At 39.1% G+C, this 19,625-nt stretch overlaps 1 protein-coding gene and 1 long non-coding RNA gene across 6 annotated transcripts in view; one reads left to right on the top strand and one right to left on the bottom strand.

Moving 5' to 3' along the window:
- The window catches only part of SERPINB7 (serpin family B member 7), a 56,656-nt gene that overhangs the window by 17,102 nt on the left and 19,929 nt on the right, over window positions 1-19,625 (top strand). The window contains exons 1-3 of one of the 4 annotated variants that reach the window (XM_077888705.1): window positions 12,308-12,400; window positions 15,080-15,145; window positions 17,311-17,496. In XM_077888705.1, coding sequence (XP_077744831.1) covers window positions 17,329-17,496 — 168 coding nt within the window. In that variant the 5' untranslated portion in view covers window positions 12,308-12,400; window positions 15,080-15,145; window positions 17,311-17,328. Of the gene's footprint in view, window positions 1-12,307; window positions 12,401-15,079; window positions 15,146-17,310; window positions 17,497-19,625 lie in introns of those variants that run through there. The other 3 variants (XM_077888843.1, XM_077888769.1, XM_077888917.1) reach the window with 3 other exon arrangements.
- Window positions 331-12,666, bottom strand: LOC144308468 (uncharacterized). Of its 2 annotated transcripts, none has more exons than XR_013374956.1 (4): window positions 12,517-12,666; window positions 11,603-11,766; window positions 5,981-6,350; window positions 331-750 (listed from the first exon to the last, which is right to left on the bottom strand). It is a non-coding gene; the product is annotated as an uncharacterized LOC144308468 (long non-coding RNA). The 2 variants fall into 2 exon arrangements; XR_013374965.1 differs by lacking the exon at window positions 331-750 and adding an exon at window positions 2,419-2,573.

The following is a 19,625-nucleotide window of genomic DNA, read 5'->3' as shown; positions in this document are numbered from 1 at the left end:
ACCCAGTACAGAGGCCAATGCAGGCCTCTCAAAACCCTGAGATCATGACCTGAGCTGAAATCAAGATTCTGGTGCCTAACAGACTGAGCCACCTAGGTGTCTGCCAAATGTTTCTTATTTTACAAAAGCACAAACTTTCTGAGTCCCAGTTTTCTCATATTATTAAGCAGGAGATTTAGATTTAAATGATCTCTAAAATTTTCTTTAGCTCATTATATATCTTTAATAAAGACAGAATTGGATTTGTGTTTACCTCCCAGGTCACTGAATTCAAAAATCTAATTAAAATTAAAGTAGAGATCTTAAAATTACATTGCAAGTAGAGGAATGTAGCTAGAATACAGTTTTAATGTGCCCAGTGAGAAACAGAACCATGATGTTAAAGGATGAGAAAATAAAAGGTTATAGAAAAACTAAATACAGAGAAAATAAAACGTTATAGAAAAACTAAATACAGATTCCCCTCACCTCCCCTGCCATCCTTTTGTAAACTGGGATGGCCTGAAGTGAAGAAGCAATTACATTAATTTATATGGAAAAATGTTTGAGGGTTCTCTGATCCCAAAATAACCTCTCTTAGGAATTTCTGGTACCTTAGGACACAGATGCACAAAATCAATGGAGATAGAGCCCAGCTGCTCACAGACACAGTTCACAGCCCTGGGGCTGCTGCTGAGATGCCCAGTGTGGTTCCCGGGGAAGGAGCCAGTGGCGCTGCTCTAGCTGCTGCTTGGGGTGCTACAGTGGCTCCTGCAAAACAAACACCAAACGCTGTTTTCATTTTTTACTTTTTTCCATAAAAGAGAAAATCTCTTGGATTTATTTTGTTTAGCAAAAACAGGTAGCAATGAAGGTCTTTCCTAAAAGCCACGTGGCTTAACACAAACATTTAAGAAGTAGATGATGCCTATACATCATTTACATTCAACCTTGCCACTGAAATTGATCAAAGCTTAATGAACTGGGATTATATTAATTATAATGTATAAAAGAATATTTTCCATGAAAGATAATGATATTCAAATTGGGGTGAAAAAATAATTCAGGAAATCCAAAAGGACCAATTATTGCATTTATTTGGCAGTTGACATTCTCTGATGGAAAAGTGGACTCTAAAATTGAACACCAATAAAAAATTAATTTATTAAAAAAAAAGAAAAGTGGACTCTAATTTGCTTTTTAAGAAACTAGAACTGGGGGTGCCTGGATGGCTTAGTTAAGCACTTGACTCTTGATTTTGGCTCAGGTCCTGATCTCAGGGTTGTGGGATTAAGCCCTGAGATGGGCTCTGCACTGCGTGTGAAGCCTGTTTGAGATTCTCTCTTTCTCTCTCTCTGTGTCCCTCCTCCTATACCCCCCTTGAGGGCTCATGTACACAATCTCTATAAAAAAAATTAAAAGGAAAAAGAAACTAGAACTGTATTTTATTTGGGTAACCTCCCTGTCACAGTCTGTTCATAAATATCAGAGAACTAAAAGAGCTCAAATAGGAAAGGTTACTAATAAGCAATAGTGAGGACTCAGTTCTCTGGAAAACTACCATTCATTATTCTGTTGTTTGTGGCCATGACGACGTGATGAAATGACTTGGCACAAATGAGTGAAAACTGATAAGGCCTCCGATATTTGAAATTCTGATGAGAAGAGATTGTAGAAAGTTCCAATGACTGCATTCATTTAAATGTCTGAGGAGAATACTCCATCACTGTATTTATGGCTGGGCGAGAGCTAAGATTATTCATTTCTAAATAAAAGAGGGAAGAAGAAAGTGGAGGAGGTAGAGACAGAAGGAAAAGATAGGGTAAATACTGACATGTAAATAGGACATGTGGAATAATGGAATTGTTTTGTGCCCTGCCCATCGTGTAACAACAGAGAATACACTAAGAAATAAAAATAGACCTAACATTCAAAGCATTTAGGATGAATTAACCATGAAATTAAGCCATGGAACTTGCTGCTGCAAGGTTTTAGTCAAATAGATAACTTAGATCAGAGGATTAGATACGGTAAACACAGTTTGAAATAAAATTTCAATGTCAGCAATTCAGAACAAACAAAAACACCTGGCAAAACAAAATGCAAATGACTTCAGCTTACAGAGAATATCCTAATCTATTTTTTTTATCCTAATCTATTTTAGGATGTGTAGGAAATTTCCCTTACATGATGTTTTATTGCTATTCTTATTGATGGGCTTTAATAATAACCTCCAAAAGTAGTGTTCTTGAGGAAGAGGCAAGAAGGGATGCAGTATGAATTCATTGCTTTGCAAAGGAAGAGTCGTCATGGTATTGTAACCGGGGATTTTCCCCATCTCAGTTGTGAAAAGAGAAACTTGATGGAGAAAAGGTGAAAAAAAAATCATACGTCAGTAAATAGGAGACCGTTTAGTGAGGGGAACACGCATTTGGGAGGTCTGCAGATCTTCCTCCCCTTTCTCCTCCTCTTGCTTCTCCTCTTGTTCTGCCTTTCCACGGGCTGATCTGTCCTTTCATGTTTATTCAATAGAACTGAATCCTCGCTAGCCCACCGGTGAGAAGTCAGCAAGCACTGGATTGAAGACTATAAACCTGAAATGAGGGGCAGTTGGGTGGCTCAGGTCGTGATTCCCGGGTCCTGGGATCAAGTCTGCATCAGGCTCCCCACAGGGAACCTGCTTCTCCCTCTGCCTGTGTCTCTGCCTCTCTGTGTCTCTCATGAATAAATAAATGAAATCTTAAAAAAAATAAACCTGAAATAAATGAAAGGTAGATCTTTTTTTTCAAGATTTCATTCATTCAATCATGAGAGACACAGAGACACAGGCAGAGGGAGAAGCAGGCTCCCTGTAGGGAGCCGGATGCAGGACTCGATCCCAGGACCCCGGGATCATGACCTGAGCCAAAGGCAGACGCTCAACCACTGAGCCACCCAGGCACCCCGGGAGGCCGCTCTTGTGTAGACTATTGGTATACCTTGCGGAGTGTTGCCTGCTTGCTCTGGGAGCTCACTAAGGAGCACTTGGTGACAAAGAAGAAGATGATGATGGGTGTGATGCGGTAGAGGGAACAGTGAAAATCCATAAATGCAGTTCTCAGGAGCCTCCTGCAGGCTGAGCTCTCAAAGGTGACCATGCATGAACGTTGTGAGGCGTCCAAACTGGTCTCCTTCGCCTTCAGGAGCTCAGGACACTAAATGTGGATTTCCAGTTTTCAGCACTCTTTATTCTCTCTCTCTCTCTCTCTTTCTTTCTTTTTTTTTTTTAACTTGATTTAATTGTATACTATTGCTCTCTTCATAGACTGTCATTCCAATCAAAACTTTTAAATTCTGTTTTACCATTTGTGGAGTTTTTGAAGCATATGCAGAAAGGGGGGAAAGAGTCTACAGCAAACCCAGTATCCATCAGCCGGATTCAACAGTAAGCAGCAGTGGCCAGTCTGGTTTCATCTCTGCCCCTTGTTTCATCTCTACACCTTTCTCATTCGGTCGCAACATGGGGTGATTTTTGAAATGAATCCTTAATAAAGTATCATTTTTAATACTTTCAGGTCTTTCTAATGTGAACATCTTCTCCTGGAGGAGCCTTCCCATTTCTCTTTATTCTAAAAGTACCTGCTCTCCAGAGCCCAGCTCCCTCTTCCCCATCCCTGCTGCCATCACGACGGCTTCAGCCTGCAAGGACCTCAGCCTCCTTAAACTCCATACACTCTGCATTTCTCATTCTTTTTATGCATTTTAATGTCTTTTAACCCTAAGTATACTGAAAATTCCATGAGGACAGGGATTTTTTTTTTTCATTCCTTGATGTGCCTTTACAGTTCCTACTTTAGTATCTGTCTATCAGAAGGCACATGATTAAGAGTTTTTGTTCTGTTCTTTGGAAAAATCACACGAATCCCTAGGCTACTCCTCATGTAGAGAACCACTGTAGACCAACACCCTTTCCATTAGTTTTCTGTCACTGCAGAAACTGTGTATTCTTAGCCCAACTACAGAGCTCTAACCAGAGGTCACAGCCTCCTCAACCCGTACTTCATATAATCCTGAATTTATTCCTAATACCTGCTTCAAACCCTTCTCAAGTGGAAGCTGTTTATTTCCTATGAACTCCTTGTCTGAGGCTAGGAGGAGAAGATAAGAGCTTTTCTCTGGCTCCCCACCAACATCTTCAGAGCATTTTTCTATCATCTTCTCCTATTGCCCTGTCTCCTTTAAAACTCTAAACACCTAAATCCACCCTTTCTCTCCAAGCCTGGCTATTTCCCATCTGCCAGACTCTTAGAGCTCTAGAGGACTTTGGCATCGGGGTCTTAGTTCCTATTCGTGATCTTTCTCTCACAGTGTCCCTGGCTTGACATCCATTTGGTATACTATCTAATATCTAGCCTCTTGTCCTCCTCAGGAGGCCACTTCTTTGAGCACATGTGGACCTTGTTACCTGCTGGAGTGGATCCACTTCGGAGTTTTGAGCTCTTTACCCCAGTCACATTTACTGACCTTTGTGTGGCTCAAATTCCCATTAAACATGCTTATAACATCTTGCCTTCCAGCATAATGATGTGCAAAATCTTACGGTCCACCTTCTAGGTAGCCTGCCAAGGTTCACTGTGCTTGCTGCAGGTACAGGAATTTGGGGCTGGAGCCCCATGTGCCGATGTCCATGGTTCTGAAATCATCTCTATGCTCTGGGAGATTGTGAAGAGGCTCATGCTCTATTATGCTCTGTTGAACCTGGACTTCATGGTCCAGCATTTCAACCACACTCTCATTAACACTAAATTCAAATCCACCTCATCTGCGTTTATAATTCAAAACCCAACTATTTTTTTCTCTGTGTTGCTATTGGGCTTCATGCTGCTACTGCAGAAAAGTCATGTAACCATGCTACTTGATTCTTCTTCAAATATTTAATTCTAGCCATAGCATAATGCCAGGCTTTTAAAAGTTCCTGTAGGGGCCTGGATCCTTGCTTTGCCTTTCTCATAAAGGTAGAAATTTCTCAGGGGGCCTTCTCAATGAGCTTTTTTTCTTCTTTCTCTGGACCCTTTGTCTGGTAATTTCATTCTTGGTTTTAATTACCATTTAGGTGTCAAAGACTCCCAAATTAGCATGTATATCACCAAACACCTCTCTCATATACAGACTTGAATTTCCAACTACTTTTTCTAGCTGGATGTCCTATAGGCATCTCAAATTCAATATATCAAAAACAGAACCTGTTCTCTCTTCTTCTTCTGTCCCGTATGCTCTTATGGCTGAATTCCTTGTCTCTGTTGATGACATTATCATCCTCCACTCCTCCACACCACTTCACTAGGTATTTGCCAGCTATTTCAAGAACACATCATGTACACTCATTTCCATGGGCTTTTACTCGGGCTCTTCTCCCTCCCTGGAATGCTTCTCCTCTTCATTCCTCAAGATCCAGATCAGATGCTTGCTCACTTGTGAGGCCTACTAAGACTCCTACTTTCAATTAATTATTTCTTCCTCAGAGCTCTCACTTATTTGCTTTTCTGTCATAACATTTTACCCTAGGTCATTTCATTAATTCAATAGCATTTTTTTAAGGCTGAGTATAATACCAGACACTGTCATATACATGAGGGAAGAAAGAGGAATGATTTTGGGTCTAGATAGATTACTTTGTTTTATTCCCCAGCCTTCTGCTAGGAAAGGGGGACATTTTATTCACTTTAATTTATGCCTTTTAAGAGAAGATATGCTTAGCAGTTCACTTGAGGGTAGTAATAAGAGAGTATGCTCCAGATAAAGCCTTCATATGAAATGTTAAAGATAGAAAATTCAGTAGTAACAGTGAAGAAAATGTAGACATATTTGGGCCATATGATGGTTTGGTAATTCCCCAAAATGCCTACTTATAATTTAATTGAAGCAAGGAGTCTATCAAAAGGATGTTTATGTGTGGGTATTTATGGGTACCGTGGATGAATGAAACAAAACAAAACAAAACAAAACAATCTCTGCTATTCACCTGGTCCCAAGGATAAGCATCAGCCAAAGAAACTGTTGAGATGACAAATCTTGGGAGATGCATTACTGCTAGGTGCTTTGTCATAAAGTATAATATGAATGAAGAAGAGACCTTCTTCTCATTTCTTCATTGGACCAGATGAAGGTGTTGATCTCCCCTTTGACAATTGTGAGGACACCAGGGAATAGTATTCCTGGTGGGGACACCGGTGTTCCTTCATTGAGCAGCAACAAAGATGAGGGATCCTCAAGAATCCTGGAGATTGAGGATGTTGATCAAGGTACCAGAACAGAAGAGAAATATGGAAGGCTCATGTTGGCTTTAGCCAGCAAGCAGACTTGTTTCTTTGGCTTCATAGCAGGCTTCAATCCTGGGTAAATAAGTGAGGACAAGAGACAGTCAAATTTAGGTTATTATGATTCACGTGACTTCATCTGCACTCATGAACTGTTAAGACCTATGGACTTTTGGGTTATCATTGTATGGCAAGAGAGAATTGATATGACATGCCAGTTCCTGTGGCTCAGCTTCCTTCTCAGACATGTGTCACTTTGGGATTAGTTAGTTCTAAATAGACTCTTGCAAACACAGTAGTAGGAGGGTTGTCTGAGTTAAAGTGGAGAAGAAAACATTGGTGAGACTTTAATTATGGTTGACTCTTGATAATTCCAGGAGGATTATCCAGTTTATGTGTCACATAGATCCCTTACCTTTTTCCTACTGGCTATTTTACCACTAGAAAGTACTTTATGCCTACAATAGGTGGATAGAAAGGATATGGAATTAAACATGTTTCAGCTCCATGCAATCCAAATACAGAGAATAGGAAATCCACTTGTAATCCTGTTTTCTGTATTAACAACAATCTTTTCCATCAGAAAATTTATTGAAACTGCTAAATCAAAATAAGTGTCAAGGATTATTTATGACTTTATTTTTCTCTACTATTACATTACTCATAAACCATCATGGAAGTGAACAATGACGATTTGATTTTGGGTAAGCTAGCTGGATCCTTTTCTTACATGGAAAGAAACAAAAATTCAAAATTGATAAGCTACTGTTAAGATTATGGCCTCTTCAGATTCCAATAGCTTTTTAGAGTAGAAGACCCAGTCTTTTGGGTAAGCATTGGCTATCCTCTGGAAAACATTCAGCCCAAAGAACTAGGTTTGTGGTTCCTTCCCTGCACAGCAGATGCATGTGGGTACAGCACAGAGCTCAGCCATGTGATTCTAGTGCTGGGACTGGAATGTGTGCCCCTCTATGGTATGTTCTAATGGCAAAGTTGTCAGCAACCAATTGATCCTAACCTACCTTTGCCTACACGTGGCCACTTATCAAGTGGCAAACCCATTTCAATGAACTGTAGCCTGTATTATAGCAGGGAGGATCTAGGTGTTGCAGATGTGGCTTTCCATTGCCAGATCAGAGGGTGGAGAAGAGTCTGGCTGGGTAACAAGAATGAACTAACACCCCAAGTTTCAGCTTCTCTCTGGGGCTGCTCAGTTCAGGTAAGCATCTGGAGAAGCCATATGAGATTACAAACCCAACAGATACATTTCTGGAAAATTCCAGGCCAGAAAAAAAAAAAACCTGGTATAAAGAGTAAGTGAGAGAAAGATGGAGGACAGTACAAAAAGAAACCACTTAAAATAGTTTAAGAAACCACTTAAAATAGTTTGAACATCTGAGTTTGAGAAGTGATGAAAATATTGTATTAAATTCGATTTTAGGCTCTTATGCTAAGTACATCTTCACGGGATAATGTTGAAAGGAATTAGACTACAAGAAATCAATGGGAAGTTACAATAAGATTTTATATAAAACTCATGGAGTCTCTGCTGTCTAACTTTGGTTTACTGATGATCCTTCTCACAAATAGAAGGTATATTTTGAGATAGGCTGGTAAATACTCTAGATCCTGAAATTTTTTTATGTTTACATTAAAACCAGTGGCATTATAAAGAAGAGAGTTGGGCAGATTACCCCTTCAAATCTGATTCGTGTACAAACTGAGTGAACCCCATAATGACCGCTTTAGTCAGATACTATTTTGAAACCTGGTGCAAAGGCTAAACGCTTATTAACTTCTTTAGGGACAGTGCTTACTCTGAGTCACAGGCAAACCATCCCAGAAGCTAAGTCTACACATCAATAAGCAGGTGCTGGGGCAGGGAAGGTGTAGACTACACCTATGGACAGTCTTTAAAACCTAATTCTCAAGTTTTTAGGGAAAAAGTTCTGCTTAGAAATGCTTGTTTCTGGGACGCCTGGGTGGCTCAGTGGTTGAGCATCTGCCTTTGGCTCTGGGCATGATCCCGGGGTCTGGGATCGAGTCCAGCATCGGGCTCCCTGCGGGGAGCCTGCTCCTCCCTCTGCCTTTCTCTCTCTGTGTCTCTCATGAATAAATAAATAATTTTTTTTTTAAAGAGAAATGCTTTTTTTTTAAAATTAGATAGTGGTCAATGAGGCTTTCCACTTGCCTCTTCTCTGTACCTTTCCTAAGTGCATTGGGAAAATATGTAGGACTGAACAGTCCAGAGCGGTGTGGAAACACTTTCTTTATGAGTGAGAATGCATTGCTTCCAGAAAGGAGATCAGAGTTTCATCACTGTATGTGTGTACCAGGATGCTGGCGTGAATATGTTACTGATTTGCATGTTTAAAAGGTTGTTCCTGTTTTTGCTACTGTAGGTGAGAGCTAAGCTCACTGCTAAATCTCAAGAAAGATGGCCAATGTGGCCGATGATCACATGCAGAGCCTGAAATCTCTCCAGGTGCCTTCTCTGGAGGGATTGCTAGGTTTGGGGATTGCTGGAGGGAACACTGAGACCCCTGGTCTCCCAGCATGCACCATGTCTGTCTGGTGTCCAGTTTCATTTGGCATCCTGTTCCTTAAGTCACTGCCACTCTGTTTATCTTAAGCTCAAGGCCCCCCGCCCTCCCATCCTCCATCAAAATTTGCCATCAGGAGTAGATGAGTTATCAGTTAATATACAATGCACTTGATCCTATTTCTGAGGCATTTTATTTCCTTATATATTTTAATCGACTTTTTAAAATTATGAAATATAACTTGGATACATAAAAGTGCATTCAATATATGCATAGAACATTGCCAGAATCTTGGAAGCCTCCTCCTCATCCTTTTACGAACAAAACCTTCCCTCCCCCAAGAGGTAAGTAGAGCTAATAAAGGTGATTATTCCTTAACATAGGCTGCCCACCTATGTAAACATCCTTAAAAATTCAATTTTGCTTGGCCTGATCGTCTCATATGGGGAATCATAATGTGTGTATTCTTTTGTATTTTACTTTTTTTTTCAAAGATTTTTATTTATTCATGAGAGACACAGACAGAGAGAGGCAGAGACACAGGCAGAGGGAGAAGCAGGCTCCACGCAGGGAGCCCAACATGGGACTCAATTCCGGGTCTCCAGGATCACGTCCCAGCCAAAGGCCGTGCTAAACCACTGAGCCACCCGGGCTGCCCTGTGCTTTACTTCTGACTGTGGCTTGGAGACCCCATGTGTCTTGTCATGGTGATTTCAGGCATCAGTGAGCAGATGAGGACATATTTTGGGTGTCAGCAATATATTTTGTGTGTCTCAAGATAGTTTGAATTAAATGACCATGACCTGGTTTGGAGCACACTTTGGGGGTGTGCTAGATAAGCAATGGTCTGGGAACTGTGGCTGAGAGGGGAGAAATGTGTCCCAGTGGGCATCCCACCAGGACTAAGGGGGTCTCAGGATATAGGACTTTAAGCACTAAAACCAGGTAAGTCTCAGGCAAACTGGAACCAATTGAGCACCCTGGTTCTTCTGTTCATGTAGCAACCTCCATGCCAACAGATGTCCCCTCCCCAGCTCTTAACACTGAGCTTGCACTCCCAACTGCCCATTATTCCTGAAAGTGGTCCCCATTCCTCCTGTGATGAAAATCTCCTTGTATTATTTATCACTGTGTTATTTTCAGAAGGATGGTGCTATCACACTAGAGGGGTAGTAGCCCTAAAACCCCAGATTCCAGAAGGTAAAATGATATATAAAAAACAATTGAAAAAAAAAACAATTGAAAAAAAAAAAACAATTGAGGCGATCCTACTTTTTATGTTGTATGTAATCACATGTAATACATTATAGCAAGGGCAAAGTAAGCACGGAGGGGAATTAAAATTATTGAGGGCCTATCCTACACTAAGCGCTATGCTGGTATGTTTTCATAGTATATATGGTATAGTATATAGCATCTATATGTGTACACATACATTCATATGGGACTTTTTTTTTAAGATTTTACTAATTTATTTGGGAGAGAGAGACAGAGATACATCTCTGTTCCAGCTTGGCAACCCTATAATGAGAGAGAGAGAGAGAGCATGAGTATGAGTGGGAGAAGTAGGCTCCTCACTGAACAGGGAGCTGGACATGGGGCTCAATCTCAGGACCCTGGGATCATGACTCTAGCCAAGGGCAGATGCCCAACTGACTGAGCCACCCTAGTGTCCCCATTCATATGTTTTTAAATAAAAAAAGAATTGATCTGAATTCTGATTTTATGGATAGGAAAATGGAGGCTCAGAGTAACTAAATTATCAGTTCAAGGTCACATGCTGGTAGGGTTGCCAAGCTGGAACTTAACCCTAGGTCTAGTATTTTATCCTTCATCTAATGCAAGCTTATAGGTGATCTAAGCAGTGAGGAGTCAAAATGAGACCACAAAGCTGATCAAATAGACCAGCAGTGCCCTCTTCACCCTGCCCCCCTCCCTGCTTCTCACATAACAGGAAAAACAACTCTCAATGCTTTTGTTTTTAAAACCACTTGATTGAAATATGATTGATTGCGGTGGTGATTTCATGGGTGTAGACATATCTCCAATCTCAAGTGCTTTTAATTCTGGCTTGTATCTTCCTCCAGACATCTAAATATCATGCTAATGCTGCCTTTTTTTTTTTTTTTTTTTTTTTTGCATTTTACTTTTAAGGACTATCTGTAAACTTCCTTTCATGGAAGGAAGATGTGCCTCTTGGATAACCTATTTCCCACCTGACCCCTACTGACAGTTTCCTCCTAGCATCCTTGCAGAGATCTATCAATAGCCTTGTTTAGCTCAATACTTAATATTTAAATCATTACAACTAAGAGAATATTACCCATGGCTGAGCTAAAAAGTGTAGTAGGATATACATTTCACTGTGTCATCTTTGTTTTCTCTTGAGGTAATAATTATATATATTTTTTGAATTTTGTTTTTGTTAGTGTTCAGTGTTCTGCACTAGCTTATTCATCTGCTGGAGGTAGGTCTCTCCTTGATTGTGTTTGGTATGTTCAAACACATCTAGCCCTCTGATAGAGTGGATAGGAAGGAAGGGGTAAAAAATTTCTTAAATTAAAATAGACCAGAAGTAAACAAATAAGCTTTGGGTTCCCTTGGGATATTAGATCTTCAAGTCGGACATTTGGGATTTAAACGATCAGGATATTCCCTTCTAGCATTAAAACATGCAATTAAAATGAAGGCAAGGTGGGCAGATGCTTGTAGGAATTAATGTATAAGGTAAAGTCAGAAACACTGTAAAGTAAAACCCGACCAGTGCAAAAAGAGTGAGCTCACCTCCTGTCCTCAAACACAGAAATCCCATCTCTTAGCCAGAGCAGTGCTTGCTTCCTCCACTGTGTACCCCAGCTCTTTGCCCCCTCTCCTTCTGGGAGGGGGGGCACTGATGACCTCCTGTGACAGTATTACACACCTTGGAGTATGAATCCTTGAAGGTGAGGCTTTGTTAGATACCAAAATCCAAGGAGAAAGTAGAATCCAGCAAACAGCAATAACAAAAACGAGTGATTGAATTTGAAAAGCATGCCTTTCCATATAGAAAAATACCGGGGCACCTGGGGGGCTCAGTGGTTGAGCATCTGCCTTTGGCTCAGGTCATGACCCCAGGGTCCTAGTATTGAGTCTGTGCATCAGGCTCCCTGAAGGGAGCCTGCTTCTCCCTCTGCCTATGTCTCTGGCTCTCTCTCTGTGTCTCTCATGAATAAATAATTAAATCTTTTTTAAAAAGAAAAGTACCAGGTGTAGCACAATATATGAATATTTACATATACTACATAAAAATACTATGTGATGCTAATATCTAGTTAAAATTTCATGCTAAATTATACTTATTAGAACATCTATTTTGACTACTTTGAATTGGATCTGTAGCTCATGTGCTACACATTTCTCTTAATTTACTTTATAAAGGGCCTTAACATAATTACATTTTAATGCCATTATTTAAAACTTCCATGGTCATCACAAAAGGAAGTAGGGAGTGTCTGAGTCAGAGGCTTTATATTTCAGAGTAATGCAAGGAACTCTTTCAGACTCACCCAACCAGCTGCTAACTTCCTCTATGAAGAGAGTAAGGTAAATATTTCTAAAGCCCACAACTTAAAGTCTGGCCAGACACTTTGAATGGGAGTAATGACGGTGAGAGAGAGAGAGAGAGAGAGAGAGAGAGAACAATGGCTGTTTCTCTGTACCTGAGGGTCTGAACTCATCAAACAATATCAAAATCATTGCCTAGTCCTGCCCTCAGCTTCTCTATCTTATGGCTTGTCTATGGCTGACTTTATGTGGTGTCATGGGGAGAAGGGCAGGCACCCCTATGCAGGGGATCGGAGACAAGTAGAACACATCATATTCCATTCTAGAATAGGTAAAATAGCACTTGGGGAATTCTGTACAAATCTAGATTCTATATTTCCAGTGTTCTTATTTAAGAACAGATTGTAATTTTTAAATAAAGCATAGGAAAACCTAAGTTTTGAGATTAAAATTCAGCTTTAAAAATCACATAGCAATGTGTTTGTCTACTTAGGGATTTATCAAAATTTGAAACCAGGTTTTAAGAGAAATGGAAAGATTTGAAAATACTTCTGTAGAGAAGTAACTATTGATAGCATTACATTTGACTTCTATGATAAGAATAAAAATTAAGCATGCTCGATAGTAGTTACTCTTTTTTTTCCCCCAATGTTTATTTAATTCAGTAAATACAGGTTTTTTTTTTCTTCAATAATGTACCATGAAATAGGATTATTTTTCCTTGTACAGACAAAATAACCCTTGGATTAGGTAATATTTTGATCAAACATTTAAGGCACATAATTTATCAATCAGGTGTAGTATGCTTAGGTCCATGAAATACCATTATGATTTCATGTTTTTTAAATTTTGTTTTGTCTCTAGCTTTTCCCATGCTTTATTTCAAAATTATTTTTCTTGCCTTTTGTTAGTTTTTAAAAAAAGATTTAGTGAGAACGTATGTATTCTTTTGTTTTGACATAAAAAAATGTTGACTCTAAGAAGGAAGGGGTAAAACATTTCTTAAATTTAAATAGACCAGAAGTAAACAAATAAGCTTTGGGTTCCTGTGGGGTATTAGATCCTCACGTCGGACATTTGGGATTTAAAAACCTTCATGAATCTTTGTTAATTTGTGTTAACTTGCAAATAATAAATTACATATCTGTATTTTAAACTAAGATATTTGTGTAAAGAATGTAAGAATATAGTATGTTTTTAGTGGGATGAAAAAATTAATCTGAAGCCAAGTTCTTCCCTGATTTGAAAAGAACCTTCCTTCATTGCTATGTCTGGACAATGGCATGCTTGGTGGTATCATACTGATGCCTTCTGTAGCTTAATATAATTTATTTTCCTTTTCCATTTTGTTTAGTTATTTAACTGGGACTCAAATTATTAGATACTTGTGCATGGTTTGTTTGAACTTAATTTATTTCTGTTGGTACTTGTTTATTATTTTTTTTAAAGTTGCAATAAAAAGTAATTAGAGGAGAAAGGAAAATCACAGTTTTGGTATTAATGCTAATATTTATTAATCTGTCACCTGATGGAAACTTAGGAACATAAAAAAGTAAGTAACATCTTTTTAAAAAATTTAAAAAAATTGTATATTCTTTTATTGGAGTTCAATTTGGCACCTTTAAAATATTGTTTATCTATGTGCCAGTGGGATTTAGATTTTATATCAAAAGAGAAAGAAAGAATCTTGCTTTCATTCTGGGAACTGGAGTACACCTGCATAGAGAAAGATAAAAACAATTATGTGAAGTGGAACATACTATTTGGTATTTTTTTTTCAAAGTGCATAAACATGCCTGTACAGGAATGTTAAAGACTTATGATATAGTACCGTTTATCATTTTAAAAGTCATTGCTTAAGAATTTATACGGTCTAGGAAAGTTTCAGATCATTTTTTTTTGTTTGTCTAGTATGGTTTCTCTGCCATAAAATTTATCTAACTCATAAAAATGTGTACTCAGTTACTTCAATGAACAAATTCCTGTGTAGTTTCTCTTTTCTGCAGTACAATGATAGCTTTGTGAAAAGTTAACAGGATGATTAAAAAATTAGAACATGAACATTTGTAGTTATTACATAGAAAATGATTGAAGGAATGATTTTTAAAAACATGAAAGGGCTCCCCCTTTGCCCAGAGGGTAAAATAGTAGGACATACTTTTTATTAAAGTTTTTTTTTCAAGATTTCCTTATTTATTTTAGAGTGAGAGGATAGAGGGAGAGAGAGAGAGGCTGTGGGAGGGAGAGAGAGTCCCAAGCAGACTCTGTGCTGAGTATAGAGTACTCGATCCCACAACCCTGCAATCACAACCTGAGCCAAAACCAAGAGTAGGACGTTTAACCCATTGTTAAACCCAGGCGCCTCAGTAAGAGATACTTTTGTAAAGCACCAAGAATTGGGACTTGGCCAAAGAAAAGTACATTGAAATTTTGTACTTTGGGATATGATACTAACCAAGTAACTTCCAGACTACACTGGGCCACACAGGTGGATCCCCAGAGAGGGTCATTTTTAAATCTTGCAGGTCTTAAAGATTCAAATTACATTGAATATAGTATATCAAATATATCAAATAAATTATATAGAATATATGAAATAAACTCACAATCTTCCATAAGGCATAATTTTCATTGTAAATATTTGGAAATGATTATTACAATTTTGCTTTTAAAGTTACTTTCCCAAGAGTGATTAATTTCATTTACTATGCTTTTCAGCAAACAATATGAAGTCTTAGAAACTGTTTGAAGACAGAGAATGTAGCATACAATTTCTCTCTAAAAGTAAGAAACTTCTTATGAGTACAAAATTTAATATAAAAGTCAATAATGTTTCAATTTAAATATATTTACTTCTATATTCACTAATTTCAATTGTTTCATTTAAAAACATTTTCTTAGAAGCAATACTTATTTTTCCAATGTAGAATGTGATTTTGAACTCCTGGAAAGTTTGGAGGCCTTGTCCCTGACATATCACTCGCTGGATAAAGCTGCCTTCCATCTTTCATCCTGTGTCCTCTCCTTTTTCTGGTTCCTTCTCTCCTTTACTAGAAGGGGCTTCTCCTGTTCTCCAATCACAGCGGCCACTACTCATCCCTCTAGTTTTCATGGACTTGATATGAAATCATTAAATTTCCTGGATAATTATTAATAAACAGTAGATGTTCTTTCTCGGACTGAAGAGGGTTTGGAGTGTGAATGATTTTTTCACCCTGTATTTCCGGGGACATAACTGAAGAGTAGGACCTATACGAAAGTAGATGAAATTGACCTTGCAAAACAGCATCATTTTTGGCCTTGTGCCTCAATGATGTTCTCAGGGCTTGGAATTCCAAAGGGAAGAATACAATTCCTCAGGAACACTCTGGAAATGTCCAATTTGTGGTCTTTTAGGAAGAACAAATTTACTACGAATTAATAAAGAATATAGAGCAGTTTCATTCAATTCATTGACTGTCCACAATGGGTCAGGCATTATACTAGGGTTGTTTCTCATTTGTTTTTAAGCTCAAGTTTCCATTCGATAAAATAAAAATTCAAAACTTATTTTAATGTCATTTGTAACTTTGAAAGGCATTAAGTTTTTGTGACTTCAACAAAATCAACACAACGGCGATTTTAGAATATTATTCTTTCAAGCCACACATATCTCCCTCCTCTTGACCTTCTTGCTTTTCCGTACCTGCTCCTACCTCCCACTCCCAAATGCTTTGATGTTATGGTGTGGTCCTTTTACACCTGTAAGGGTGGAAGGACACATAGTATTCTGTCCTGTAGGTTGATCATCTTACCTAATACAATTCATTTTAGAAGTTTAGAGAAATTAAAGACTTGACCCTGGTCACACAACTGTTACCAACAAGGTTGGGGTTAGGACTGGGTTCCATAAGGGTCCATGACTCTTAGAACCTGCCACACCATTAGGCATAATATCACAAAACATTCAAGGAAAATAATTTAGAGGATCCATATGAATTCATTCAGTCTGAGACAACCCCACCTTTGGTGTTGGGATCACTTGAGTATTGTGAAAAAAGTGCAAAGAAATGCCGAGGCGGATTGTTGAAGAATTTCATGCTGGTGGCAGCCCTCTATATTTCAGAAACATTATCAAGAATTTGAAGACAGTCTCATTTTCATCCTGGATTGTAAATTTGCTGTTACACCTCAGGTTCTCCAGTAAGAGACACCTCTGTGTTGGAAAGTCCTGTGCATGTTTGTGATATGTAATATGGTTAATTACATTCTACATTCCAAAAAAGTTAGAAAATGGTGTGAAAATAATAAATACAGGATCAAAGATGCATAATACTTGAAGTTAGGACAGTCTTAAAAAGAGTTAAGGTATATGATTAAGCGCATGAATGGCAGCTATTCTAGAGAGAAGGAAGGAAATTATGTGTTAAATCTCCAAATGCTAACATTTTTTAAAATTAAAGATTTAGAAAGCAAGGACTATAGTCCTGTTAATAGACTGTCTAATGTTCTAATCTTTGTTTTAGTGCAAAGAGCACTTTTGCTCTATTTCAGCTTAGAAAGCTGGGGTGATTTGATCAACGGTAGAACCCAGGAATATGTCTGCTTAGGAGTTGAAAACAGAACTCTCAGATGCCTCTGATGATTGAAATGCCACATCAAGGAGAACTGGAAATACGTCCTGGATGTGAGTGGGAGAGCATAGGCAGAAACATAGAAACACTGCACGAAAGAGTATTGGTGTAAAACAAAATGAGTGTCTCATGATGCTGTTGGCAGAAGAGATAGTTTTAGTGTTGGTAACAAGGATACTGGACCAAGGGAAATTTTTCTTTTTGTTTTAAGTTATTTGACGGTTACATCCAAGACTGAAGAAATGAAGCTTCAAATATAAAAAGAAATGATTTTTAAAAACCATCATATCACCCAAAATGTCATTGGAACTCATTCCATTTGTCTTTGTTCTCTAGGTGGCACTTCGTTCCACAATGGCCTCCCTTGCTGCAGCAAATGCAGAGTTTTGCTTCAATCTGTTCAGAGAGATGGATAACAATCAAGGAAGTGAAAATGTGTTCTTTTCTTCCCTGAGCATCTTCACTGCCTTGGCCCTGGTCCGTTTGGGCGCACGGGGTGATTGTGTTTCCCAGATTGATAAGGTCAGTCTCCATTATGCCACCACCCATGATTTCTGCAATTAATCGTTTAGGGCCAATTGTTTCCTACAAGAGCATATTCTACTGCAATGGTCCCATGTAAATGAAGACATCTCAAAGAGTCCCTCTCCGGATGTGAAGAAATCTCACTGCTCATAGCACTTGTTTTTGAGATGAGAGACAACAGGAACATACTCAGAACTGTCGCTTTGATTCTTTTCTTTAGTATAGTGGTTCTCGAAATGCATTTCCTAGACCAGCAGCATCAGCATCACCTGGAGAATTCGTTAGAAATGCAGATGCTTGGGCCCCACCTGAGACCCACTGAGTCAGAAACCATGGGGATGGAGCTCAGCAATCTGTGGTTTAATAAACTCCCCAGGTGCACACTAAAGCTTGGGAAACCACTGCCTAATAAATAAATTAGTAGTCAAGTAGATAAGAAAGAAGAACAAGAAGATACCAATGAAGTCCCACTTTAAATATGAGTGACCTGTGTACCAAAGACATAATAGTACATTCCAGATAATAGCAGCCTGCCTGCACAGTTATCACATTGTCATCAACACCTTTAGAAAGTACTTTTTAACTAATCCATGTACACTACCCTGAACCATGCTGTGCAGGGAAGTGAAACAGTCATGGAATTGCAGTAGCTCAGTAGCAGGTGAGGTGCCAGGCCTAGGCTGGTCTTTATCATCCCTTCCTGCCCATTGGTTCCCCCCATATTCTAGTGCATAAAAGAGAGCTAGGGGAAGATCGTCTGCGTTGCAACCTTTCACAACTAAGCACTAGTTGAAGATTGTTCGTGCAGATACTTTAAGCTAGGGCGATTTGTTTCTCCCTCTGGATAGCTCAGTGAATATTTGTTGCTAGGGAAATAGCCGCAGAGTCTCAGAATGCCATTTTTCCAAGAGCTGGAGTGATTCCCAGTCGCAGTATGTTGAGCACCTTTAATGAGCTGATAACAACTAACTGCTGAGGACTTCATCAGTGTTAGGCTGTGGGGTAGGTTCCATGGGTACCTTATTTGCTGCTCACAATAACACTGACGTAGGTACTATTACCCGGATTTTGTGTGTTCCCATACCATCTTAGCTAGTAAGTGGCAGAGCTATGTTTCAAATTCAAGGTGATCTCCTAAGTCAGAGTCTCTATACCTTGGCCCTACAGACATTTTAAGGCAGATAACTCTTTGTTGTGAGGGGCTTTTCTGTGCCCCGGAGAAGGTTTCGCAGCATCCCTGGCCTTTTCTTGTTAGATACCACTAGTGTACCTCTGTCCTGTCGTGACAATCAACAGTGCCTCCAGGTATTGCCAGACGTCCCCATGAAGTAGAATCAACCCACAACTGAGAACTATTTGCCTTAAAGCCGCCAAACTGAGATGCAGCCCTAAGTACATTATTGAAGAGCCTCAGTTATTTTAAAGTTGGGATTTTGATCAACAAATCTAAAGCCTTTGGGAAAGAAAAACCTTAGCAACTCATAAAAATGTATTCATTCATTAGTATAAATACATAATGTTTTAGAACCTAGTAAGGCAACTTGATGTCATGGAAACAGATCATTGGTCTGCGAGTTAGAAACTTAGATCCAAATTCTGATTTGGGAAAATTAGTTCACCCGTGTGGGCCTCAGAATCCTTACCTGTAAACTGTGGGGGTTGCTTTGGTGGTATCCACCTAACAGATAGTTTCCAGGTTGCTCCTGTTCCATATGTTAGACAAAGATGGATCGGCTCCACACCTGTGACGAAACCCCACGCCTTTAACACAATAGAAGGCAGTTATTTATTGTTGTATGATTTCAGATTAGGAACATTCTCAGGCTATTGCCTGATTCATTTCTTGAGGTCTCCTTGCCCCCCAGCTGCCATGTGAACTTGAGTCAATAGCTCATGGGGGGTGGGTCACAGTGAATTCAAAGAGCCTTTCCTATCACGGTCTGCTCTTTTTACTGTCTGTGCCTTTCCTGAGTTACTTCTCACAACCCTCGCTATTATGACTTCGTATAAGAAACATGTAAGAGGGGAAAAATGGCAACTATAGAGACCAAAACACTCGTATAATTCATTTGTACAAATACTTAGTTGTCTGCAGTATTCCTTCTTGGAAATTGTTAGCCTTCCCC

Source organism: Canis aureus, chromosome 1, assembly GCF_053574225.1.
Source record: "Canis aureus isolate CA01 chromosome 1, VMU_Caureus_v.1.0, whole genome shotgun sequence".
Taxonomy (NCBI): domain Eukaryota; kingdom Metazoa; phylum Chordata; class Mammalia; order Carnivora; family Canidae; genus Canis; species Canis aureus.
Note: the sequence above shows the minus strand (reverse complement) of the source record. Positions and strands in the feature narration are given on the sequence as shown.